The sequence below is a fragment of the Syngnathoides biaculeatus genome, chromosome 6 (assembly GCF_019802595.1).
Source record: "Syngnathoides biaculeatus isolate LvHL_M chromosome 6, ASM1980259v1, whole genome shotgun sequence".
Taxonomy (NCBI): Eukaryota; Metazoa; Chordata; class Actinopteri; order Syngnathiformes; family Syngnathidae; genus Syngnathoides; species Syngnathoides biaculeatus.
In genome coordinates, this window is record NC_084645.1 from 15,063,846 (window position 1) to 15,087,650 (window position 23,805).

General features: G+C 39.2%; 1 protein-coding gene across 3 annotated transcripts in view; it reads left to right on the plus strand.

Annotated features, from left to right (window-relative positions):
* The window catches only part of mrpl23 (mitochondrial ribosomal protein L23), a 69,680-nt gene extending 49,198 nt beyond the window's left edge, over positions 1–20,482 (plus strand). For 2 of the 3 annotated variants that reach the window (XM_061823409.1, XM_061823407.1), the window contains one exon: positions 14,392–20,482. In XM_061823409.1, coding sequence (XP_061679393.1) covers positions 14,392–14,556 — 165 coding nt within the window. In that variant the 3' untranslated portion in view covers positions 14,557–20,482. The remainder of the gene's footprint in view (positions 1–14,391) is intronic. The other variant, XM_061823408.1, reaches the window with a different exon arrangement.
* The last annotated feature ends 3,323 nt before the right edge of the window (positions 20,483–23,805 follow it).

A 23,805-nucleotide genomic window follows, 5' to 3' on the forward strand; every position in this document is an offset into this window, starting at 1 on the left:
TTGAATTTCTCAAAGGTATTTTTTTCAATTATCAAAAAGTAAATGTTTATATTCTGACAATAATTTGCTGCTTTAAAACTCAAATTAAGCAGTAGGTTACCCAGACAACTGAATCAACGTCAAAAGAGAAATCTCGAGTTACCTTTCCAGGCCTCCCTCTTCTGCTCAAGACACACTGGAGCTCCTCCAAATGACCTCACTAGTGGTCATATTTGCTTATGATGGTTCCAACAAATGTGGAAGAGGAAATATTTTCTTCAGAACTAATTTGAATCAGATTTTGTGAAGGGGACAACCTTCCTCACTAACTGCGCATCGCCACCACATTCACGCACGCACACATACTGTTGACATGCACACACACTTCCCAACACCACCTCTTCCTCATCTTTATATATGTCCCTCACTCATCTGTTTTTAGAATGTAGGGTTGGATAAAGAAAAAAACATTGACGACAGATTCAGAGTGTGGATGTGTTTCTCTGTCATTGAGAAAGTAAGTGAATGTGAGGGCCACCCATTGGCCTGGCCGCGCTTGCTGTTCACAATCATCTGGCCACATCTTTCCAATTTTTTCATCTTCCTTACTGCCTCTCCAACATCTCCTCAGCTATTTAGTTTCTGTGATTGTCAATACAAAAAAAGTGCAATATTATTCTCACAAACTACAGACAGAAGGTCAAGATTGCCCTAATGCAGCGGTTGCAATGGGTGGGTACCTGAACCCAAAGTAAACAGTTGGTGTGCACGTTTGGATTGAGGTGGTTGATCTCTACTGCTTTTCAGAGCATTTTCAAACTAGCGTTAATATTGAAAACTCTATCGTGTTTCTTTATTTATCCATCAATTTTCAGTACTGCTTATCCTTAGGAGAGAGGAAGACTAAATTGTCCATTGGTGTGAATGGGTGATTTTTTTTTTTTTTTTTTTTTTAAATGTCCCCTGTGATTGACCAGTGACCAGTACAGGCTGTCACCTGCTGCTCAGGAATTACTTTTAAAAGCCAATCTAACTTTTAATCTATGCTATGCTTTTTATGTTGTAGGTCACTTAGCATTACGTGCTGAATTATTTCTATTCACTAAAAGCCTAAATAATGAGCTTTTTTTTTTCAAACACACGTTTTTACAGTTGAAGTTTACATGCACTGTGCAAAAACACATTTCATTTTTTGTCTCACTCGCAGTCAAATCATACTAAACCTATCCTGTTTCAAGTCAGTCAGGATCACCATTCATTCATTAGTTTTCCGAGCCGCACTATACATGCAACTATACATGCAACTGGGAATGGAAACCATACATGAATAAATCGGTACTGTAGATGTGAAATTTAACATGAGAGAGAATAGTCAGCAACTTTGTATATAACAGAACACTGTACATGTATAAATAAAATTTTCAACATAAACTGTTGAGAAAGGAGCACCAGCAATTTTAAATTTGTCAGAGAAGTCATTAGTACTACATGAATGAAATAATGTACTAATAACAGTTGTGAACATGCTGTTGAGACTTTTTGTTTACAAAGTGAACTGATAATTGAATACTGTCACTGCTTTAAGTTATGGATGAATCATTATTTGTCTGATAAATATACTGTATATCCTTCCACTGCAAATCACATAAGAAATCCTAACAAAGTTCCCAATTTATTCTTGATAGGAAGTTTAGTTGGGGGAAATCCAGTTAACTGTCATACTTGTTTTTCCAGCTGAGAACAATCTTTAAAGGGAGTAAAATATGGAATCACTACAAAGGGAAGACTGTTGAATCTTTTCGGTACAAGTTGCCCATTGTTGACATTTTTAAATATATTTTTTATTCAAATATGTATGTAACTTGATGTCAGAGAGGGCAATTAATTCTTAGAAAGCCATGGATGGGTAACAACATGCAGACGTTTGCCTGGACACACCACAAAAAGAGCTACTTTTATCAGTTGCAAAATGCAGCAATCGTGACAACAAGTAAACAATTTGAATCAGATTTTTTTTAATTCCCTCAGCATCTTGCATGCCAAAAACTGTAATCGAGATGCAGCGACAAAAAAACTTTAGCCAATAAATGAGCTTCTTGAGGGATCCATCTGACCTTGGTTTACTACCTGTACTTTTTTTTTTAGCAATTGGTGATGTGACTTTAAATGAACGAGAGAAGATTCAAACAAAGTAGCCTGTGGTAAGAACCAAGAAAGCTGAGGTGCAAATGAGTGATGGAACCTTTTTCTAATGCTGTACTTTATCCACACTAGGACAGACTTGTACATCACCTTCCTGACACACACACAAACGTAGACGTATGAGCTAACCCACACGGTTCGCCCCCAAATCTAAAGCCCTCTTTATACTCAGGGGTGAGGCGACTCCGCTGACATTACTGCAGCTTTCAGGCACGTATATACTTTATACTTTTTATGCCATTAGACTCGAGTGCAACCTACGCTTGCAGTTTTGAAAATGTGCTACAGTTCTCGTCCAAGTCAGACATGTCACTACGGCTGGTATTGGCCAGGACGCCACAGGGTGAAGTTTCCTCAGCATTTTTTGGTCATTCCTGCTAACCGTTTTTACTTCACTTTTCGTAACAAGGAAGAAAGCAACAGCAAAATGGCAACCGTGGAAGAGTGACTGCTTGAACAAGGGTACCGAAATGACTACATGATACATTTAGTTATGCTGCAAAATCAAAGTAGGAGGTGACGGCGTAGGTGGTATGTTGAGCCAGGAGGAACTGTGAGTGCATAATTACAGCATTAACTAAAAACGGGCCAATCACAACTCACCGGAGTAATTTTTAAAAAATATTCGCAGCAGGCTACGCAGAGGTGCAACGCGGGTCAATGCGTAGGTCACGTGATGCAATGAGGGCATTGTCGGCTGTAGGAGAATAAAGTGGGCTTAATCCCTGTTACCTCTCCACTCTGGTCTCTCTGTCTATAGTTCGCTTGACTCTACTACCGTGTGCTGAAACTGGATTAAATCCAAACTTGAATACCTCCTGTCACTCTTATTCACACATTTAAACACAACACCCACCCGCACACTCAATCAGTTGTCAAAATGACTACTCTGGTATGATTCATCCCACCACAGCCACAAAACCCACAAACTCAAGAGATTTCTCTTTGTGTTCGTTAACAGATCTCTTACAGTGTACTGTCCAGATAGGGTCATACCAACTACCAACATTTGGTGGAATTTATTTAGTTAACTGGTGTTGTTTCTCTTCAGCAGCTTTTGGATTATCTGTCCGAACAATTGCTATAAGGTCAGTCACATAGTTAGACCGTTTAAAGGTTTTTCAGATTGACCTTGGTGAAAGTTCCTCAATTCATCAATTTGGACATGTGCGGTCATCCAAGATGTTGGAGTACATAACCCCACCCATCATTCACAATACGTGGAGCTCAACAAGAGCTGGAAAATTTTGAGACGGTCCAGAAGAAAACGACGGATCTCAGACTGTGAACACATTCTATTTTTGATGTCTTCAGTTTTATTGTATTAGATCAGAGGTGCCAAGACTTGTTTACCCCAAGATCTACTTTTCAAGCAGCCAGCTTCTCGCGATCTACCGACGAGGGGCCATCGCCGCGACTGCCGTGGAGCAAGCAAAAGGGAGGCCAAGCTAGTTAAAACGCGTCTTTATGTGTGTGCGATCGACGTATTGGCCACACCCGAATCAAGTGACGAGATGGATGATAGACCGATGTCTTTATTTTTTTCGCCACTCTGTCACACGATCGACCAAAACTGATCAACTCTCGATCAACAAATTGAGCACCATTATATTGGATTATCTGAGTCCATTTCGCTCTGTGATCTTAGTTGGTTTTGCAGATGTCCAACTTGTAAAGTTAATGTCAACTGCCAGAGGGGTGAATTGAATTGATTAGAGATTGATATTATTTTTTTTTGTTCGAAATTTTACAGTTGAAGTATGAAACACATGAGTGAGAATTTCCCCTTTATCTTGTCTAACATTCTGATACCTCTTTCTGACCTTTTTTCCTCTCTCACAGCAGATAAAATCAACGTTTTGTACTCACAGCAGGGGACTGTGCCATAAAGTTTGATTCAAACACAAACTGGAAAAGAAACATGCACAGTCACCTTCCTCTTTTTATCAAGGACTTGAACACATCAACTCAGAAACAACTATATCTTCTGCATTTCATACTTAAATCTCAGCCTATGAATAATAGAAGATGCACCCTGCTCAGATTTTTCTCGTATTGATTTCACATGCATTCTGAGGCCACTGGACACAGCTTTCTCTTCCTTTTTCCCATAAGGAAAGGGTATTTTACTTGAATACACCATATTTCAATAGGGTTTTTTTTGGACTTCATGGCCATTTTTTGACAAATTAGAAGCAAAGGTTATTTAGAACAATGTCGTTCTTTGTGTGCGTCTTTTCTTTTCACTTCCCGTCTTTCTGTTTGCAAACTGGATTTGTCCAGCTTAGGCTCTGACAATTGTATTCACATGGAGACAGACACAAACATGAATCTTGATTCAGTATCGGGACATTTTTCTGAAGTAACTATTGTATTTTACAGACCAAAAAGTGAACACAATCCAGTACAGATGTGGGTTGACCTGCCAGAAAGGTCCTCTTTTCTCCAGTGCTTCCTCTAAATATATTTATTTGCAATGTTCACTACTGGAATGGGTGAAAACAATAGTGAAGTCAAATGTAAACCAGATAAGAAATGTGCTGTATTCACCACTTGAATATATACAATGCTGTTTTGAAGCAAGTAGTGCAAACATAGAAACATTGAAAGTGGATCTCAAAGTGTTCCACAACAATTGCGTGATGCTAACGATGAAAAACATCTCTGAAAATGGGACCTGTGTTCAATAAGGGCACGTGCAAATACTTTCCAGTCACGACGGGAGAGGTTGAACATCATATATTTGGTGCTTCAATCGCTTTATCAACAAAAGGTACGTTTATTGCATTGGTCCATGTCAAGCAGAGCCACTAACACACTAGTACAAAAGTCGTCATTCACATTCCACATGCTCTATACGGTGAAACGCATTCAAAATACTGTTTCATTTTGTGTGTGAAGAGCAGTTGGTACCATCGGCAACTACTAACCCGCATGCTGGTTTTTTTTTTTAAAGCAATTTTTGCAGATCTGTCTACGTGGGAATCATTACAAGGTTGTTCGCTGTATGTGAAACTTCAAAACAAAGGAAAGGCATATTCCAAGTTGTTGCAATAGTGTCATTAGTCCATCTATCCATTTTCCAAGCCACTTATCCTCACAAGCGTTGTTGAGTCTTGACTTAAATGTTGCGGTCGCTTACTGTTCCCAAGAAAGTGTTTCAGAATTAGTTGATAGTTTCTTATCATCATTGTACCTCTGTTCTTCACTAGAAATTTCAGAGATAAATTCCCTCATCAAGTCCAGTAACCTATTAAAATCAATTCCAATCTCAAAACAGGATGGATGGGGCAATTAGAAACTGAACCAATTTTTTTTAAACCATCATCTGATGTTTGTTCTCTGGTTGTGTTGACCTTTACTTATGCACTTTTCATTGCAAGAACTATGACCCTAACTTACACTTTTAACTGCACACCTTCTCTGGAACATAGCAAGCTCTAAATTAGATCACCGTAAGGCAACAGTCACACATTGGAAGTTGAGATTGACTTCTTTCCAATTGAGATGGGTGAAATTGGTGCTAAACAGGGGTAAAGTTTCATGTCCTGCAGTAGTAGCCTCATCCCGGTATAGAGCTCGTGCACGTGACGTCACCATTTTCACGGCGCCATGTTACCGATCAAACAGAGCTGCTCGTCAGTGTGGGGGACATTGAACCGGAGCAGAATATTCACAATGCCGGAGACTTGTTGTGCTGTTGGTTGTTAAAACAGACGAGACAGATATTCAAAGAGATCATTCTATGGAATGCCAACTGAAAAGACCAGAAAAGATCAATGGATTTCAGCAATGAAACGTGATGGATGGTGCCAAACCAAATACACACGCCTGTGTTGCGATCACTACATTTCAGGTACGAATTATTCTTAATCTCTAATTACCTATTAGTATGTATAATGCCAAATTGACTCATTTGAGAAGAATCCGTATTTTAAAAAAGAAGATAAACTGTCGCAGAGAGGTTTACGTGTGGCAGCGATACGCTTTCGTGTACAGAGGAGCCGACTTGCTGTCCTTTTTTTTTCTTCTTCCAATCATAGTTAATGAATGTGAGTTTGTATAAAACCAGGGGTCATTTATGTAAATATTGTTATTTGTATGAAATACCATCTAAAAAGACCAAAAAAGATAGATGGATTTCAGCAATTAAATGTGATGGATGGTGCCCAACCATATACACACGCCTGTATAGTGATCATTTCATTTCAGGTAGGAGTTATTCTTCTCAATCTCAAATTACTAATAAGTATTTAGAATCCCAAATTGACTCATTTGAGAACAATGCATATTTAAAAAAAAAAAAAAAAACGGTCTGTCCGTTGTCGTTCTTTTTTTTTTTTCCAATCATGGTTAATGAATGCGAGTATGTGTAAAACCAGGGGTCATTTATTTTAAATATTGGCATTTGTATTGAAAAAATCTGAGTGGCTCCATCACTATGTGGGATTTATTCTCAAGAACAGATCCAGCAACGAAGTATTTGTATGCGTCAAGACTTTTATATGCTTTCAAACTCTTCTGTGTAAATCTCGACGACTTACTCACCACATACATTTGTATGTTCAGTTGTCCAAGACAAGCGGAAGGGGGTTAACAGTTCACTTTCTTATCGGCGAATACATCGACTTTGGCATTAAATATGGGTCCTCTATGCCAACTGTCCACGTGACTTTGTTTATTACCACCTTCTAAATGTTTAACGGTATCAGATGAAACTCTGGGCATTGTGCTATAAGACATATTTTCGTTTCATCTCAACAGACTTAGCATTGAACAATGCTTTGTTTGACTGGCAATATGGCCAGAGACGTAGGTGCAGAAGTTCTATTCCGGTATTGTTTAATGTATTATTACTGTTATGAAATAAAAAGATTTAATTAATCACATTAGAGACAGAGGGGGTGGTATTTATGTGTACATGTAAACTATTATTATTTAACTTTTATTTTAAATATGCTAGCTTGTTTTCATATACTTCACTGACTCAAAATTAGCCATTAGCTAGCTAGCTCGTTCCTTGCTTGAATGAGTAACTCATACTAGTTCGCAGTGAACTTCCACCCAAGTCATTCATGGCAAGACAGTTCACTACATACATAATCGTACGTCTCTCCTTGGTGGATCACGAATGACGAAGTTCACCGAATGAATCACTCGCAGCTGACGGTATATTCAGTTCACATTCAGTTCATCGGTACATTGAGTTCAATTCAGTCCTTTGCCCAGTTGCATGGTGCTGCCAAATGCTGGCTGCTCATTGGTTATTTTGCAAAAATTCTGAATGAGTGATGGTACACTGCAGTTATTCTATAGTGCAGTTGATCTTAACTGGGGGTGAATCACACTGTTGTGAATCTCTTCCCACTTGATGTATGCTATTTATATATACAATTACATACAATTAATATAATTTATTTATTCCCCTGTGGGCCAATACGCATGCCTGTCAAAAAAGCAGTGTGTTTGTAAGTATGGTTGTTAAATGAATTTTGTTTTAGTGAAATGCAAAAATTTTCGTTTCATCTCAACAGACTTAGCATTGAACAATGCTTTGTTTGACTGGCAATATGGCCAGAGACGTAGGTGCAGAAGTTCTATTCCGGTATTGTTTAATGTATTATTACTGTTATGAAATAAAAAGATTTAATTAATCACATTAGAGACAGAGGGGGTGGTATTTATGTGTACATGTAAACTATTATTATTTAACTTTTATTTTAAATATGCTAGCTTGTTTTCATATACTTCACTGACTCAAAATTAGCCATTAGCTAGCTAGCTCGTTCCTTGCTTGAATGAGTAACTCATACTAGTTCGCAGTGAACTTCCACCCAAGTCATTCATGGCAAGACAGTTCACTACATACATAATCGTACGTCTCTCCTTAGTGGATCACGAATGACGAAGTTCACCGAATGAATCACTCGCAGCTGACAATATATTCAGTTCACATTCAGTTCATCGGTACATTGAGTTCAATTCAGTCCTTTGCCCAGTTGCATGGTGCTGCCAAATGCTGGCTGCTCATTGGTTATTTTGCAAAAATTCTGAATGAGTGATGGTGCACTGCAGTTATTCTATAGTGCAGTTGATCTTAACTGGGGGTGAATCACACTGTTGTGAATCTCTTCCCACTTGATGTATGCTATTTATATATACAATTACATACAATTAATATAATTTATTTATTCCCCTGTGGGCCAATACGCATGCCTGTCAAAAAAGCAGTGTGTTTGTAAGTATGGTTGTTAAATGAATTTTGTTTTAGTGAAATGCAAAAAGTAAGAAAACAACACTCAAGTTTTTATACAAGTTCAATTTAATTGCAAAACAGTATTACAGTGATAACGTGCTGCCAATTTTTTCTCGAGATTTTAGACATCTCTGTCAGGCCAATTATACATTATTCATGGGCTCACTGTAGTCGTCTCGCCGCTGCACTCCTTGCATATCTGTTGTTGAGCAATACTGGCCAATCACGTGCTTGTGAAGTATCTTTACTATTTGCACAATCGACATTGTTCCAAATTATTGCTTGACTAGTCAATTTAAACCGTTTAAATTTTAGCATCTTCACCATTTCCACACACCAGATTATTGTGCTTTTAGTCACTTCAAGATCCTCTAAATTGCTAGAGGATTGCAACACTACCACATTACTAATAACCTCTTGTTCAGTTTTTCCAGACTATAATCCCCTACTTTTTCTCCCAAGCTCTGATTCCTGTGGCCTATGTAATGATGCAGTTAAAATATAGATTTTATTTCATTAGCGGCTATCAGTTTGAACATACAACAAAAACTTGTTCAAATGTAAGGCTTAAAACATGACCGTTCCCGATAATGCACTAGAGTTTGGGCATGCGCAGATGCCGCCAGTGTCTAGAAGAAGAAGACCCTACCTCGAAAGTGTAGAAGAAGATGACAAAGCTACCTCTAGTGTAGAAGAAGACAGCATTAATTACAGTAGGTATCCAGGACAATTTTTTCACCATAAAAAAAGCATTGGTCGTTATGGACAGTATGAGGGTCCATGTAACGGATTCTGCAAAAACAGCCATCAAGAGGTCAAACTCAATTCCAGTTGTGATTCCCGAAGGTACAAAAAGTTTTTGCAACCACTGGACATCAGTGTTAATCGTGCATTAAAAGTGGCACTCTGAGGTGAGTGGGAGGCTTGGATGAGCAGGGGCGAGAAATCATTCAAAAAAACTGTCTGCATATAATGATCATCCTTTTCTGAGGTCTGCGAGTGGATCTTAAAAGTGTGGAGCAGTGTGAAAGAATTCAACGGATTTCAAAAGGATGGAGATGTAAGATGTAAGGAGAACAGCACAACTTCAACGGTAACTGTGTCTCGTGTTGAAAATGACTGAGTGCGACAGAGAACCTGAAATGATGTGTGACGGAGACACTCTAAGGCTCTTCATTTCTGACACTGAAGGTGACGACTTTGGTGGTTTCAGTGAACAACAGGATGAATAAAAATAATGACTTTTCAGTGTTTGAGCCATTTTACTGCTGTGTTAGAGTCACTGTTTGGAAATCAGGTATGTGTATAAACAGTTTTTTTGTGTGAATATCTAATTTCACAATGTACGCATATGTCCGCGGTGTATAGTCCAGTGCAGCTAATGTATGGAAAACCCCTTCACACAGAGTGGTTACGGTTTGTAATCGGGTGCGCTCAGTATTCCGGAGAATACTGTATTCACTGGCAATTGACTGACTGTTTTCAAACTAGAATGCCTCCAACTACAGGAGATTCCGTGAGTGTTTTTAGCATACTTGGTGCATAAAAATGACCCTGATCCTTAAACTGAACAATACCAATTGTAGTAGACAGCGAGTATAATACATGTTTAAATATGTTTTTAATTTCTTATCTTTTCAAATAAGTCTCACCCCTTATACTTTTTGTTGCTGCAACTTCAGCTTGCCTTGCGCCGGTGAATCTAATTTGTATGTCAGTCTCCTGTCCTCTCCTGACTTTGTGTAGCCCGTTTAAAACCCCATACATCCCACGCCCCGTGTCTGTTCTTGTTTTCATGTCCTTGACTGACTCAACATTAGCCGTTAGCTTGAAGTAAAGGCTGCCAGTGAAAGCTATCCCTGCGAGGACATCAGAACGAATGGTTAGTGTATGTATTACTTTATCACAGTATTACTGTGACTATATTAATCTGTACCAATTGCTTTACGTAGAGAGATTATATGGAAATGTTATCTTAAATTTCTTTATTAATCTATTCAAGTAAATCTCCCCCTTTAAGTCCCTCCTGCTGCTGCTTCAACTTTCCTTGCGCTGGCACCCACAAACTCGCATGTCGGTTTCGTGTCCTCTTCTGAATTTTTGTAGTTTAAGATTATGGTGACAGTGTCGGATCCATGCCCCGTGTGTGTGCTTGACTGTCCTTGAGTGTGATGTTCAGATTTAGAAATAATAATAAAAAAAAAACCCACAAGTTAAAAGTTTTTTCATTGACTACTTTCTTATTGAGTAAATATTTGGATGGCTACTTTTAACATTTTCCTATTATTCTAAAGTAATGTGCTACACTCAATTTAGTACGTTATTTGGCTACTCTACTCATCTCTGGGAACAGAATGCAACAGCTTTCTGACAGAACCATCTCTGACTTCAGAAACATTTAACATTCAGAAATAATCAGGATGCGGCCTCCTGGCAACAATAAGACTTGTCACACTATTTTCATGACATCAGTGTCAGGCCTTAGCCGTATGTTCACGCTGCAGATTTTTACTTTTTTTTTTTTTTTGTTAGAGCTGGTCTTTTTATGTAGTCATTCACATTATCCATCTATCCATCTTCTACCGCTTTTCCGGGTAAGGTCGCGGGGACAGTAGCTTTAGCAGGGATACCTGGACTTCCCTTTTCCCAGCCACATCATTCAGTTCTTCTGGAGGAATCCCAAGGTGTTCCCAGGCCACCTGAGACACACAATCTCTCCAGCGTGGCCTGGGTCTCTTTCCAGTGCGACGTGTCCAGAACACCTCACCAGGGAGGTGTTCAGGTGGCATCCAAATCAGATGCCCCAGCCACCTCATCTGCTTACCCTCAATGAGGAGGAGCAGTGCCTCGACACTGAGCACCTCCTGGATAACCGAGGTTCTCATCCTATCTGTAAGGGAGAGGCCGAAAAGGTTAGAGTAGGAACGTAGATTTACCGGTAAATTGAAAGCTTCGCCTTTCAACTTAGCTCTTTCTTTACATTACACATTACATCGTTCACATTACAAAAACAAATCTGATTTCTGCTTTTTAACACTGTGTGGGTGAAGTGACACGCATGTGCACAAACACGGGCTGCAGTTTTACAAATGTAAAATGTGACAGAATTTTAAAAACTAATAGTTTTTCTTTTGTCACTGAAACTCGGTGTATGCAATACTGATTAAGCTACAAAGATTGTAGAATGTATAAAATAGCTCAATTTTTTCAAGTTCAATCATATTAAAGCAGTTTTCTACATAATCATACACATCGGAACGGAAAACATCACAATACTGCTGTTTTACACGTTAGAGAGCATCCACTCTGACGTCAATCACAGCCAGTTTTTGCATGTGTGACCTGACATCACACATGAATTGATTATAGTTTAATGCCATTCTGTTATTATTTGTATTTAGAGTTGAGTCACTGTTATTCCTTTATTACCAGTTGAGATAAACCAGGCAGCTGCTGCCCATTAGTCTCGTATCAACTGAGAAAGAAACATGTACACAACATGCACCTGGCCACATACGTAATGAATCCAAGGAAATAAGTATACAGAATACCAGTGAAAACTGCCTCTACATTTTCCCCACTTTAAAATGTTTTGGAAGCCCACTCTCGTCTGCCTCTTGGGAATCAAACCAAACTGTGGTAATGAAAGGCTTCTCTCTTTTGCTTTTTTTGTTTGTTTGTTTTTTAAGGGGGGTTCGTAACAAACAATGTATCGTTCACATCAGAGTCACCCCAGTCTTTTATGCCTACCCAATGAACCCAAACTACTGTAATTTCTCGAGTATAATGTGTCCTGAAGTATAATGCGCACCCACAAATTTGACCTAAAAAAATCAAGAAAACCCTTCTACCATGTACAATTTGCTGCTATCCATATGCTCAAAATATTGGGAATTATCTGTATTTCTATTTTGCTAGGTTTGTGCATTTATTGTTTGTACTTGTATTGTTTTTCAAAAAAATTGTCTGTACAACAATCATTAATAATAATCTTTGTTCATGTACTGATGCAGCGGTAAATTATATCTCAGGACAGGCCACAGGACACACTTGTCCTTGTCCCTGCAATTGTCAGAAAAGAATCCCTCAACCAACTAAAATAAATGCTCAACAATGGCATAACATTTTATTAATACTGTTGATAAGTCTTGAATAAACTATTTAACACTGTTTAACTTAAACATTTTTTGCATGAAATATTTGTGCATAAAACGTTTGCGCATCGTGCAGTTGAGCCACTACATTACACATCCTTGGCCAAGACTTCAAAAGAAGCATGTGACTCATCTCTAATCTGAAAAATATCCATCGTAGCTACTTTTGGTCCATCGCTGTGGAACTCGTCATTGATGACTTGGTCCACTTCTGATGCTTCCTGCATTCATGATCAGTGATCCCATCTTGCTCCCACACCATGTTATCCTCTGTGCCATCCATGGCGTTTGTGAGGAAACTTTTTTTTTTTTTTAATCCAAAGAGTCTTGGGTCCCTTTATTCCTCATAATTGTCAGCGCTTTGACAGGAATGTCCACTGTGCTAACAGCACAGAACTCTTGCCCGCGTCCGGCTACAATCTGTAGCAGCTCTTCATAGCGTCAGGTCGCTATTAAAACGAGAGCTCGAATTACGTACAAATGAGCATAATGGGCACTTTTTAAAAAAAAAAAAAAAGTGAGCAATTAAATCGTGTGCGCGATCCCGTACAATCAAACTACGTAGTTTCAGATCACGCTATTTTGCTTCCGGTTTGGCCGCGTCATTGGCCAGAGTGATGACACATTTTTTTGAAATGCGGTTGCACAACTCGCCCTTGTAGTCGACATTTTTTGTCTTTTTTTAAGATAAAACAAACTCACAGGCAGTCATTTCTGATGTTTGGTGCAGGAGCATCAAAAATGCTACGCTAATAATCATAAAATGCAAAGCTTCCCGCCGCCCGCCTGAGGAGGGTAGAATTCAGAGTTCAAGTTGGTGGCGCATATTACCGTAATATACTGTATATAAATGTCATGTAAGACATCGAATATCAAAATGTACATGAATACGTTTTTTTTTTTACCACTCTGTGTACCTGTATACAGGTATACAATGTGATTGTATTTTTTTTTCATCCATACCTAATATAATGCGCTCTATTGACTTCTTGAAAAAATTTTGGGGGAAATTGTGCATTATTTTCAAGAAATCACAGCAGTTGCTTGACATATTTTGTTATCGGTTGAATATTTGATATACATTGCTGGTAATTTAATTCATGATAATCAAAGTGGAATTTTAAAGTGGAAGCTGTTGCTGGTGTGAACTAGTGTTTGCAAAAGTAGATCACCTTGGAGGATGGGTTTATGATGATTAATGGTTTTCACATGCTCCAGACATTGATCACTGGTTAAATTCTGGCTGTGGATGCAACAGAGTCGCTTCAGGACTGCAATAATCTGGCTCTGGTTGAAAGATGCTTCCAGGTGTCCATTGGAGAGAATGAGAAGGACAAGCGGTCTTGGATGTGTGCATATTGTTGCACCCGCTGACCTGTGTGTGTGTGCGCGTGTGTGTGTGTGTGGGGGGGGGGGGGGTGCTGTACTGTGCACTAACCTGACAGACTAGTGAGCCAGCAATGCATTAGCCATGGCTAGAGATTGGTATGGAATAAATAATGGATACCATCCTTTACCTCTGAATAAATCAGGACCAGATAAATGGAGAGAGGAGATTACGTTCAGAAAAGAGAAATTTAAAGTCAGAGAAAGAACAGTGTTTGTCTAAATGGAGGAATAATATTACGGTGTAACATTTTGTCCTGCTTTCCAAGTCTCACTTTTTGATAATGGAGGTACCATTATCATCATTTAAACAACTTCACAGGCAACCATGTGTTTCATAGTTGTTGTTTTTTGATGAAAGAATCCTCGGTTTTCTTCAATAGTTTTTTTGCTTCTGTGGACTTTGCATTTCAGTCTCAAGGCCAGACGTTCGCCTTCCCGAATATCTTCCCGGAAAAGACCAGCACGCCAGCAGAGGGTTCCATGGAGGAGATGCAGGAGAAGTTCATGGAGGATGAGAAGCAGAGGCAGAAACCTGATCCCAGGAGAGGAGGTGTCACAGAGTGGTTTGGACTCTGAGCCGCCTCACCTACTAGGAACTGTGTACGGGTGGGTCAGACACTCCTTGGGTGAAGTACATTGAAGAAGCAACTATTGAGATGTCACTTCTACTCTTTGTCTGCCTACAAAGCTCAGAAGAACACGCATCTGTTAGTGTATGTGTATGAGATTTTTTTTTTTTTTTTTTTTTTTTAATATAGACTTGAGTAGTTAGATCCAGAACAGAATCCCCGGAGGAGGCATAGGACTCAGCCTCTGTTTCATGAAAATGTCCCACCCTAACAGACCCTCACTCACCTCAGATGACCTCCTCTTCGACTTTTTCTCTTGCCTCCTCCTTCTGGGCCACATCTTTTCTTTGAATAATAAATGTGAAAAAGAGACTTTAGTACTGTATATGTGCAGTCCATTGTTAAGTTACATGTTCATATTTGTACCAGTCATACAAGTTAAAAAAATTATGTGCTATAAACAATAAAGCACTCTTTTTAATTTGTTTAGACTGTCTCTCCCATCACAACTGTCACACAGGAGTTGAGTGAACCACTACTAATATATAATAAAAAATGAAAAAAACGCTACCTTAATTAGTATAAGTGAATATGTCATCCTGGACAAAAGGACTGTGACAATGCTGAAGTCTACAAAAGTATGGAGACGTATGCAATTTGATTTTTATAAAATTCTTATGATATTCTGTAAAAAAAAAAAAAAAAAATAGAGCAAAATCTTGAAAGTTATGTATAGTGTATGGAATTTTGAAATCCCAAATGTGTGGGAACCTGTGTAGGAAAATAAGCAAATAAATCTTTAATCATCTGCCTATTTCTGAAAAGGTATGAACAAGCGGTTGTCTGCTTAATGCCACAGTTGGACACCGTTGAGTTTCTCAGCCAATGACTGGCACAATGGATGGCAGCAATTCTAGAGCGAACGTTCCACTTTGAAAGATGATTTTTCATCAAATGCTGTTTCCTCCAAAAGTATTGGAAGGGCAAGGTCAATTTCTTTATTGCATGCTAAAGACAGGCGGCACAGTGGAGCAACTGCTTCGAGTGTCTGCCCCACATTTCTGAGGACCGGGCTTCAAATCCCGGCCCCGCCTGTGTGGAGTTTGCATGTTCTCCCTGTGCCTGCGTGGGTTTTCTCCAGGCACTCCGGTTCCCTCCCACATCCCAAAAACCTGCATTGATTGGAGGCTCAAAATTACCCTTAGGTTAGATTGTGAGTATGTTCGGTTGTTTCTCTCAATGTGTACCCCACCTCCTGCCCGAAGATAGCTGGAATAGGCTCTCCCTTGACCTTTGTGAAGATAGGTGGCTCAGAAAATGGATGGGAGGGATGCTTAAACTGTTTGGGTTTCTGATCAAAGATGAATATGAGACAAAAGTAAAGAATTACAACTTTCATTTCTTGGTATTTACATCTTGATGTAACAGCATGACTTTCAGCAACTTTGAGTTTATAAGACTTCCATTCTTAATTTGTTGTGCTTTTACTGGTCTTCACTGCAGCCTTGTGTAGTTCTTTTTTGTTTCTGGGGTTTCCTCCTTTCAATCTATGGGGTTAAGGTCCGGCGATTTTCTTGGCCGGTCTAAGACCTTCCACTTTTTCCCCATGATGACGTCCTTTGTTGTGTTGGCGGTGTGTTTTGGGACATTATCTTGTTGGTTTGGAATGCATTTTTCTGTGAATTGTCAGGCAAAATGGTTTTGTAGACTTCAGACTAAATTCTGCTGCTATCTTTATCAGTTACATCATCAGTAAGGACTCGTGAACACATTACTGAAGCAGCCGTGCGATCCCAAGCCATGACATTATCTCCACCGAGCTTCACAGATGAATTTGTGTGTTTTGGATCACAAGCAGAGCCTTTCTTTCTCCATATTTGGTTGAGGTTAATCTTGCTCTCATCAGTCTCTACAATTTTGTTCTAAAACTTTTGTGACTCATCTCTGCATGTAGTTCTTGCAAAATCTAAGCTGCAATCCATTTCTTTTTGCTAATGGGCAGTTTGCATCTTGTGGTATAACCTGTATATTTCTTTTCTCAAAGTCCTCTTCCAACAGTGGATTGCGACACCTTTCCTCCTCCCCTGTGGAGGTTCGTATTGATGTCACTGATTGTTGTCTTTGGTTGTTTCTTCACAGCTCTCACAATGTTTCTGTCATCAACCGCTGATTATACCCTTGGCCAACCTATTCATTGTCTGTTGCTCAGTATAGTATAGATTTTTTTTTTTCTTTTCAGGACATTCCAAATTGTTGTATTGGCTATGCCTAATGTTTGTGCACTGGCTCTGATCGATTTTCCCTCCTCTCTTAAATGTTGTTCATTAGTATGTTTTATGTTTTGATTGTGTTTTTAAAAATATATATTTTTTACAATTCTTGAACAGGGGTATGTCTATTACAAATGCATCAAAGACATAACACCTATGTATCTTGTCATTCCTTTTCCTAAATTTGTAGAATCGTATCCAGACCGTGTCAAGCAAAGCAGACACTGGGAACCTCTGTGACATTTGTCCCAGCTCTTTTGCTCCTATGTGTGTGTTTTACATCAGTAAAATATGAAATGAGAAAAACATAGGCACTTTTTTTTTTCAGCAATTAATTTATTAATACTCAACAATTTCAAGGGAAAATGTGAAATTTGCTACCGTAGCCGTTAAAGTTGTAATGAGATTCTTATGTGTGTAGTGTGTGGTATAATGTGATATTTTCCTTTATCGTAGAAGTTCAATGCCTTTTGTCATCAATAGTAAAAAAAAATAATATTAATAATAAATGTTAAAATTAAATCTTATGTGAAATAAATATTAAAAAAAAAGCCCCATACAGAATTATCTACAGCAATCAATCAAACTTTATTTTTAAGCACTTCTCATATAAAGTAATGCAACAGAAAGTGGAATACATACATTTGACATTATTTCAACCAAAGGGGCTTGAAATAAAAGCAAAAATCTATTGATTATTATAGAGGCCCTGAGTTCATGTTTTTCCTTTTCATCCAGAACCGTTACCATAGGCCTATATCATTTGTTATTTTCTGTACTGTAATTTCTCGAGTATAATGCATACTGAAGTATAATGTGGAACCCCGAAGTTGACCTGTAAAATCAGGTAAACCCTTCTACAAATGCAATGCAGTTGGAATTATCTGTATTTCTAATTTGCTTGGTTTGTACTTTTATTATTTGTACTTATTTTTTAAAGAAATTTCTGTACAACAATCATGAATAATAATCATTTTGCATGTGCTGATGTAGTGGGAATATATATCTCAGGACAGGCCACAAGACACGCTTCTTCTGGTCCCTGTAATTGTCAGAACAGAATCCCTCAACCAACAAAAATAAATGCTCAATGATGGCATAACATTTTATTGTTACTGTTGATAACACGGTGGATCATCTAGTAAAGCATAGTTCTGAGGTCCCGGGTTAGATCCCGGACCCACCTGTGTGGAGTTTGCAAGTTCTCCCTGTGCCTGCGTGGGTTTCCTCCGGGCACTCCTTTTTTCCCCCTACATCCCAAAAACATGCAACATTAATTAAACACTCTAAATTGCCCCTAGGTGTGATTGTGAGTGCGACTGTTGCCGGTCTTCATGTGCCCAGCGATTGGCTGGCAACCAGTTCAGGGTGTACCCTGCCTCACAGCTGGGATAGGGTCCAGCTCTCCCCGCGACCCTCATGAAGCGGCAAAGAAAATGGATGGATGTTGACAACACATATTACAATCTTAAATTAATGAAAAATTAACAGCTTAATACAAACTTTGTGCAAAAGCATTTTTTGCTTTAAATATTTGTGCATAAAACGTTTGCGCAGAGCACAGTTGATCCACTACATTACTCATCCTTGGCCAAGACTTCAAAAGAAGAATCGACTTATCTCCAATGTGAAAAAGATCCATAGTAGCTACCTTTGGTCCATCGCTGTGGAACTCGTCATTGATGACTTGGTCAACTTCTGATGCTTCCTGCATTCATGAACCGTGATCTCATTTTGCTCCCACAGCATGTCATCCTCTGTGCCATCCGTGGCATTTGTGAGGAAGCATTTTTTTTAATTCTAAGGGTCTTGGTTCCCTTTATTTCTCATAATTGTCAGCGCTTTGAGGGGAAGGTCCACCGTGCCAACAGCGCAGCCTCTTGCCCCCGTTGGGCTACAATCTGTAGCAGCTCTTCAAAGCATCAGGTCGGGATCAAAACGAAAGCTCAAACTATGTAGAAATGAGCGCAATAGGCACTTTTAAAAAAGCGAGTGTTTCAACTGTGTGCGCTACCCCCCCCCCTTTTTTTTTTTTTTAAATGTCCCCATTATGATCATATTACGTAGTTTCAGCTCACGTTGTTTTGCTTCCAGTTTGGCCGTGTCATCAACAGGAGTGATGACACATTTCTTTTAAGACCGGCTGCACAACTAACCCTTGTAGTCGACATTTTTTGCCTCTGTTTAAGTTAAAAAAAACTCACGGGCAGTCGTTTCTGATGTTTGTAATAGCTTTTACGCTGTCGTAAAATGCAAAGCTCCCCCCAAGTAGGTCAGCGTTCAGGATGGTGGCACACATAAATGTGTCACATAAGATATCGAATATCATATCGAAATGTATATGTATACCTTTTTTTTCTACGCTATTTACCTGTGCTATACCATTTGATTGTATTTTTTATTTTTCATCCATACCTAAATATAATGCGCTCTATTGACTTTTTGAAAATATTTGTGAAAAAAATTGTGCATCATTTTCAAGAAATGAAAACAAAATTAAATTTAAATGAAAATAAATATTTAAGGTGAAGTAATAAATGGGCGAAATAACAAACCTCAAGCTACTTTTAAGTTAAATGCATCTTGGTATCAGATCAATAGCAGAATATCGAGTATCGCACAGCACTAATCTGCCTTGGTGTGACATCATCAGCAAGCACCCAGACCACCAAAGGATCCGGTCTTGCAGCTGGATCACACCATCAATATGCGGTCTTTGCCACTTCTTCAATTGGCTCCTCAGCAGTCTGACTTTTTACACGGCCACGGAGCCATTTATGTTCACATTTATCTTTGCGTTTCAAACTTGTGCTTATTTTGTATGCATTTGTCTAATGTTACATGAGAAGTCTAAGTTAAAAATGAAGCCACCGAGCGGTCAAGTCAGAGTCCGCCGCTGACCAGATGTGCACATGGGATTTTCAGAATAAGGGCGTGAATCAGAAGTGCTTTGTTTACTGTCTTGATGTCATTTTGAGAAAATAGAAGAGAACATAATGCCTTTTATGGTCACTAAACTAAACTTATACATGAAGAGACATGAATTGTATTCTATGAGTGCCCTATGAAAGGCTAATCTACCAAATTTGGGTACCTTCAGCATTTTGTTTTGTTTCATGTTCCTTTGTGTATTATTGTTAATGGTTTGTGCATGGGTGACAAGGTCACAGTGGCTGGAGGAGAGAAATTTTCCATGCAGTTGGTATAAGATTGTGTGCGTCCAAGAAGCAAATGTTTGGCTGTGTGCTTTAGTGATAAGTGAGTGGCAACACAGAAGTACACATGTATACAGTAAGTGCCCCATTAATAATAGCCAGTACATGAGTGTTACTGTATCAGCGTTTCATTCAACGTTAAGCTAGCTAAAGATGTCGTTTTGCAAGTGCTAAGTTATAGGCCAAATAAATCATGACAAATATGAAATCCTTCTTTACAGAGAGTAATGCTACATAGTTTAGTTTGTAAAATCTCCCCAGGACATTCCACATCATTTGCTTTTCATGAGTTTGTCTTGGATTAATTGACCAATTTAGGTACTCAATATTTGAGATGTTTCATCTTGGAGGTTTTTTTTTAATTTTATTTTTTTATGATTATTTCGTTGTTGCACCTTGTGCCATAATTGTTCCTGCTTGTTGCAATAAGAGGCAATAAACAGTCACTCGTCCAAAAGTGGTGTGCTTGCTTTTTCTTGCTCTCCTCGCCTCATCTCCCATGACTGCTGCAGTCAACAACCGACTCCCCAAGTCGCTGGCCCGCACATGTGCCAATGTGGTCTGGTAGCTGTTTTGACAAAGTAATGATCTGTGATTGAATCGGGCCACTGGAGGACTGAGCTCTTACGGTAAAAAGAGCCATAAAGGGGAAGGAGCGCTCCCAGGCTCACTCAGACCCTCCATTATGCCCGCCGCCGGCCAAGGTTACAGTAAGTGTCCCCCAGCCATGACCACAAAATGCTGGCTCACGCAAAAGGTCTTGTCCCTGACCCACAGTGAGACAACTCTGCTATCACTAAGGAGAATGTCAATATTGATCCTGTTGGCCCCATTGTGTGCTGCCTGGAACCACGAACCCCCTGCACTGCTTGAAAGTGAGCTGATTTTCAACTGCTCAGTCTTCTTATTACTCAGCTCTTCTGTTTCCTATGTTCCTATACTTGCTTTGTTCCTTTTTTTCCACTTCTCTTTCTTTTCTCTTTTCCTCTTTGGAGTGTTTTTGTTTTTTTTCTTCATTTGTTTATTTGTTTGTTTTTTTTTTTTTTTTTTGCTGCTTCTTTTTTCTTTTTCACTCTCCGTCCAGTCTGAGGCCATAAAATTAGACAAGGACCCTCCTTGGTGACAAATTGTAGTCAAAATGGAAGTAATGCTACTCACTACCAAACGGTCCAACCGTTTAATATCTCCTAGTTACTCAGCAAAGACCAGTATTACCATTATTAAGGAGGCCTCGTAGCTCAGTGGTTAAAGCACTGGTTTGGTAAACCAGGGGTTGTGGGTTTGTATCCCACTGGGGCCTCCACTCCCTGAGAAGGGTTGCGTCAGTAAGGGCATCTGGGGTAAAAATTGTGCCAAACATATATATGCGTTCATCTGAGATGATACGCTGTGGCGACCCCGAAAGGGACAAGCCGAAAGAAACACACACACAAAGGATTATTAAAATAATAATGACAAAAAATATAATACAGTAAAAAATTTCAATCAATCAGTTTCCAACTGGGTCAATGTGTAAAACACTTAAGAAGGGTTAAGTAATTAAAGCTACTGGATAAAATATAAAATCCATCCATCCACCCATTGTTCATTGTTGTTGTATCCTCACAAGGGTTGTGAGAGATCCGGAGCCTATCCCAGCTAGCTTCGGGTGAACTGGCCGTCAATCAGTCGCAGGGCCGATATCGACACAATCACTGAGTGGGAAACGATCCCACGCTACCTGCACCAAAGTCAGGCGTGTCTACCACTACACCATCAGTGACTCTAGGCATAAAATATGAATGCAAATTTGAAATTTGCTATAAATTATATTTAATGTACATGGGTACACTTTATATATTTTCCTTCTTGGGTCTTGTTAATGAAACTACAATCCCCAATGTCAATGCAATTCATACTTTCTCCAAAACAAAAATAGAATACAATAGTTTGAAAATCCTTTTTGGTCTACTTTGTATTCCATTTAATACCCTACAAAGACAAGATATTTCATTTTCAAACTGCCGAGTGTTTAGTTTTTTTCCCTATATATTCTCATTTTGAATTTGATATCAGCAACATGTTCCAAGAAAGCTGGGACAGGTGAGTGTCATGACTGGGTAATAAAGGAGCATCCCAGAAAAGGCTCAATGTTCACAAGCAAGGGTGGAGTGATATTCACAACTTTATACACAACTTACGAGCATTAGTCCAGCGGTTTAAGAACAAAAACACAACAGGTCAACACCCATCAGTTAGTGAATCGCTTGGACATCTGTGAAGGTCAATGCTGTAAGGTACATTCAGGTTTTGGAGCAACATATGCTGCCATCCAAGCAATGCCTTTTTCATAGCTGCCCCTGCTTATTTCAGCAAGACAATATCAAGGCACATTCTCCACATGCTCCAACAGCGTGGCTTTGTAGTGAAAAAGTGCAAGTTATAGACTGGCCTGCCAAGAGCCCTGACCTGTCTCCCTTTGAAAATGTGGAGTGCACGAAGAAGTACAAAAAAAAAACAAAACGAAAAAACAGAAGCCGTGACTATTGAGCAACTGAAGTTGTATATCAAGCAAGAATGGAAAAGAATTCTGCCTACAAAGCTTCAACAATAAGCGCCCTCAGTTTCCATGAGTCTGGTTAAAAAGAAAGGTGATGTAAGCCAGTAGTAAACATGTCTTTGTCCCACCTTTTTTTTTTGTCTTAAATCACAATATGAAAAAAAACTACTGACCTCATATCTGTGGAACTTAAGGGCAGGCCAGGGCATGAACCAAGAAAGAAAACATTTAATTTTGTTCAGATAACGAAATGTTCCGAAGTGAAGAAATGGGTCCGAGCAGGTTGGAACACCTGGCGGAAGGTGTCTGGTGTGTTATGTGACAGACGAGTCTCTGCTCGGATGAAGAGCAAAGTTTAGAAAACAGTGGTGAGGCCGGCCATAATTTATGGATTAGAGACTATGGCACTCAAGAAACAACAGGAGTCAGAACTGGAGGTGGCAAAAATGAAGATGTTGAGGTTCTCGCTCTGAGTGAGCAAGTTGGATAGGATTAGAAATGAGCTCATTAGGGAGACTGAGAAGGGTTGCGTCAGGAAGGGCATCCGGCGTAAAAATTGTGCCATACATATATGTGCGTTGATCTGAGATGACACGCTGTGGCGACCCCAAAAGGGACAAGCCGAAAGAAACTAGGGAGACAGCCAAAGTTGGATGTTTTGGAGACAAGATTTGAGTGAGCAGACTTTGATGGTTTTGACATGTTCAGAGGTGAGAGAGTGAGTATATTGGTGGAAGGGTGCTGAGGATGGAGCTTCCAGGCAAAAGAGCGAGAGGAAGACCAGAGACAAGGTTGATGGATGTTGGCATGAGTGCTAAGTGGGTGTTAAAGAGGAAGATGCACGAGATAGTTTTAAAAAAGATGAGACGCTGTGGCGACCCCTAATGGGACAAGGCGAAAGGAAAAGAAGAAGCTCCAGAAATGTTCTGATTTCTTAATTTCTAAGTGAATTATGCACAGCCAAATGATGATGATGATATGAGTGTCGATTTCATCATTAGGATACTGTATGTGATTTCATTAAAACATTACTTTGTGTATTAGTCTTTTTACTAAGGAATTATATGTGGAAATAAAATTCATCTAAAATGTATTAAGTCAATGAATAGATGAGAATTCACAGTTGGGCAGTTGTCAACCACTGTGATTTGTCTCTGTTTTGGCTAAGATTTAATTTGCTTATTTTAATTAGAGGAGCTAGAACGAAGGGCATCTGATAAAATTAGAATAAT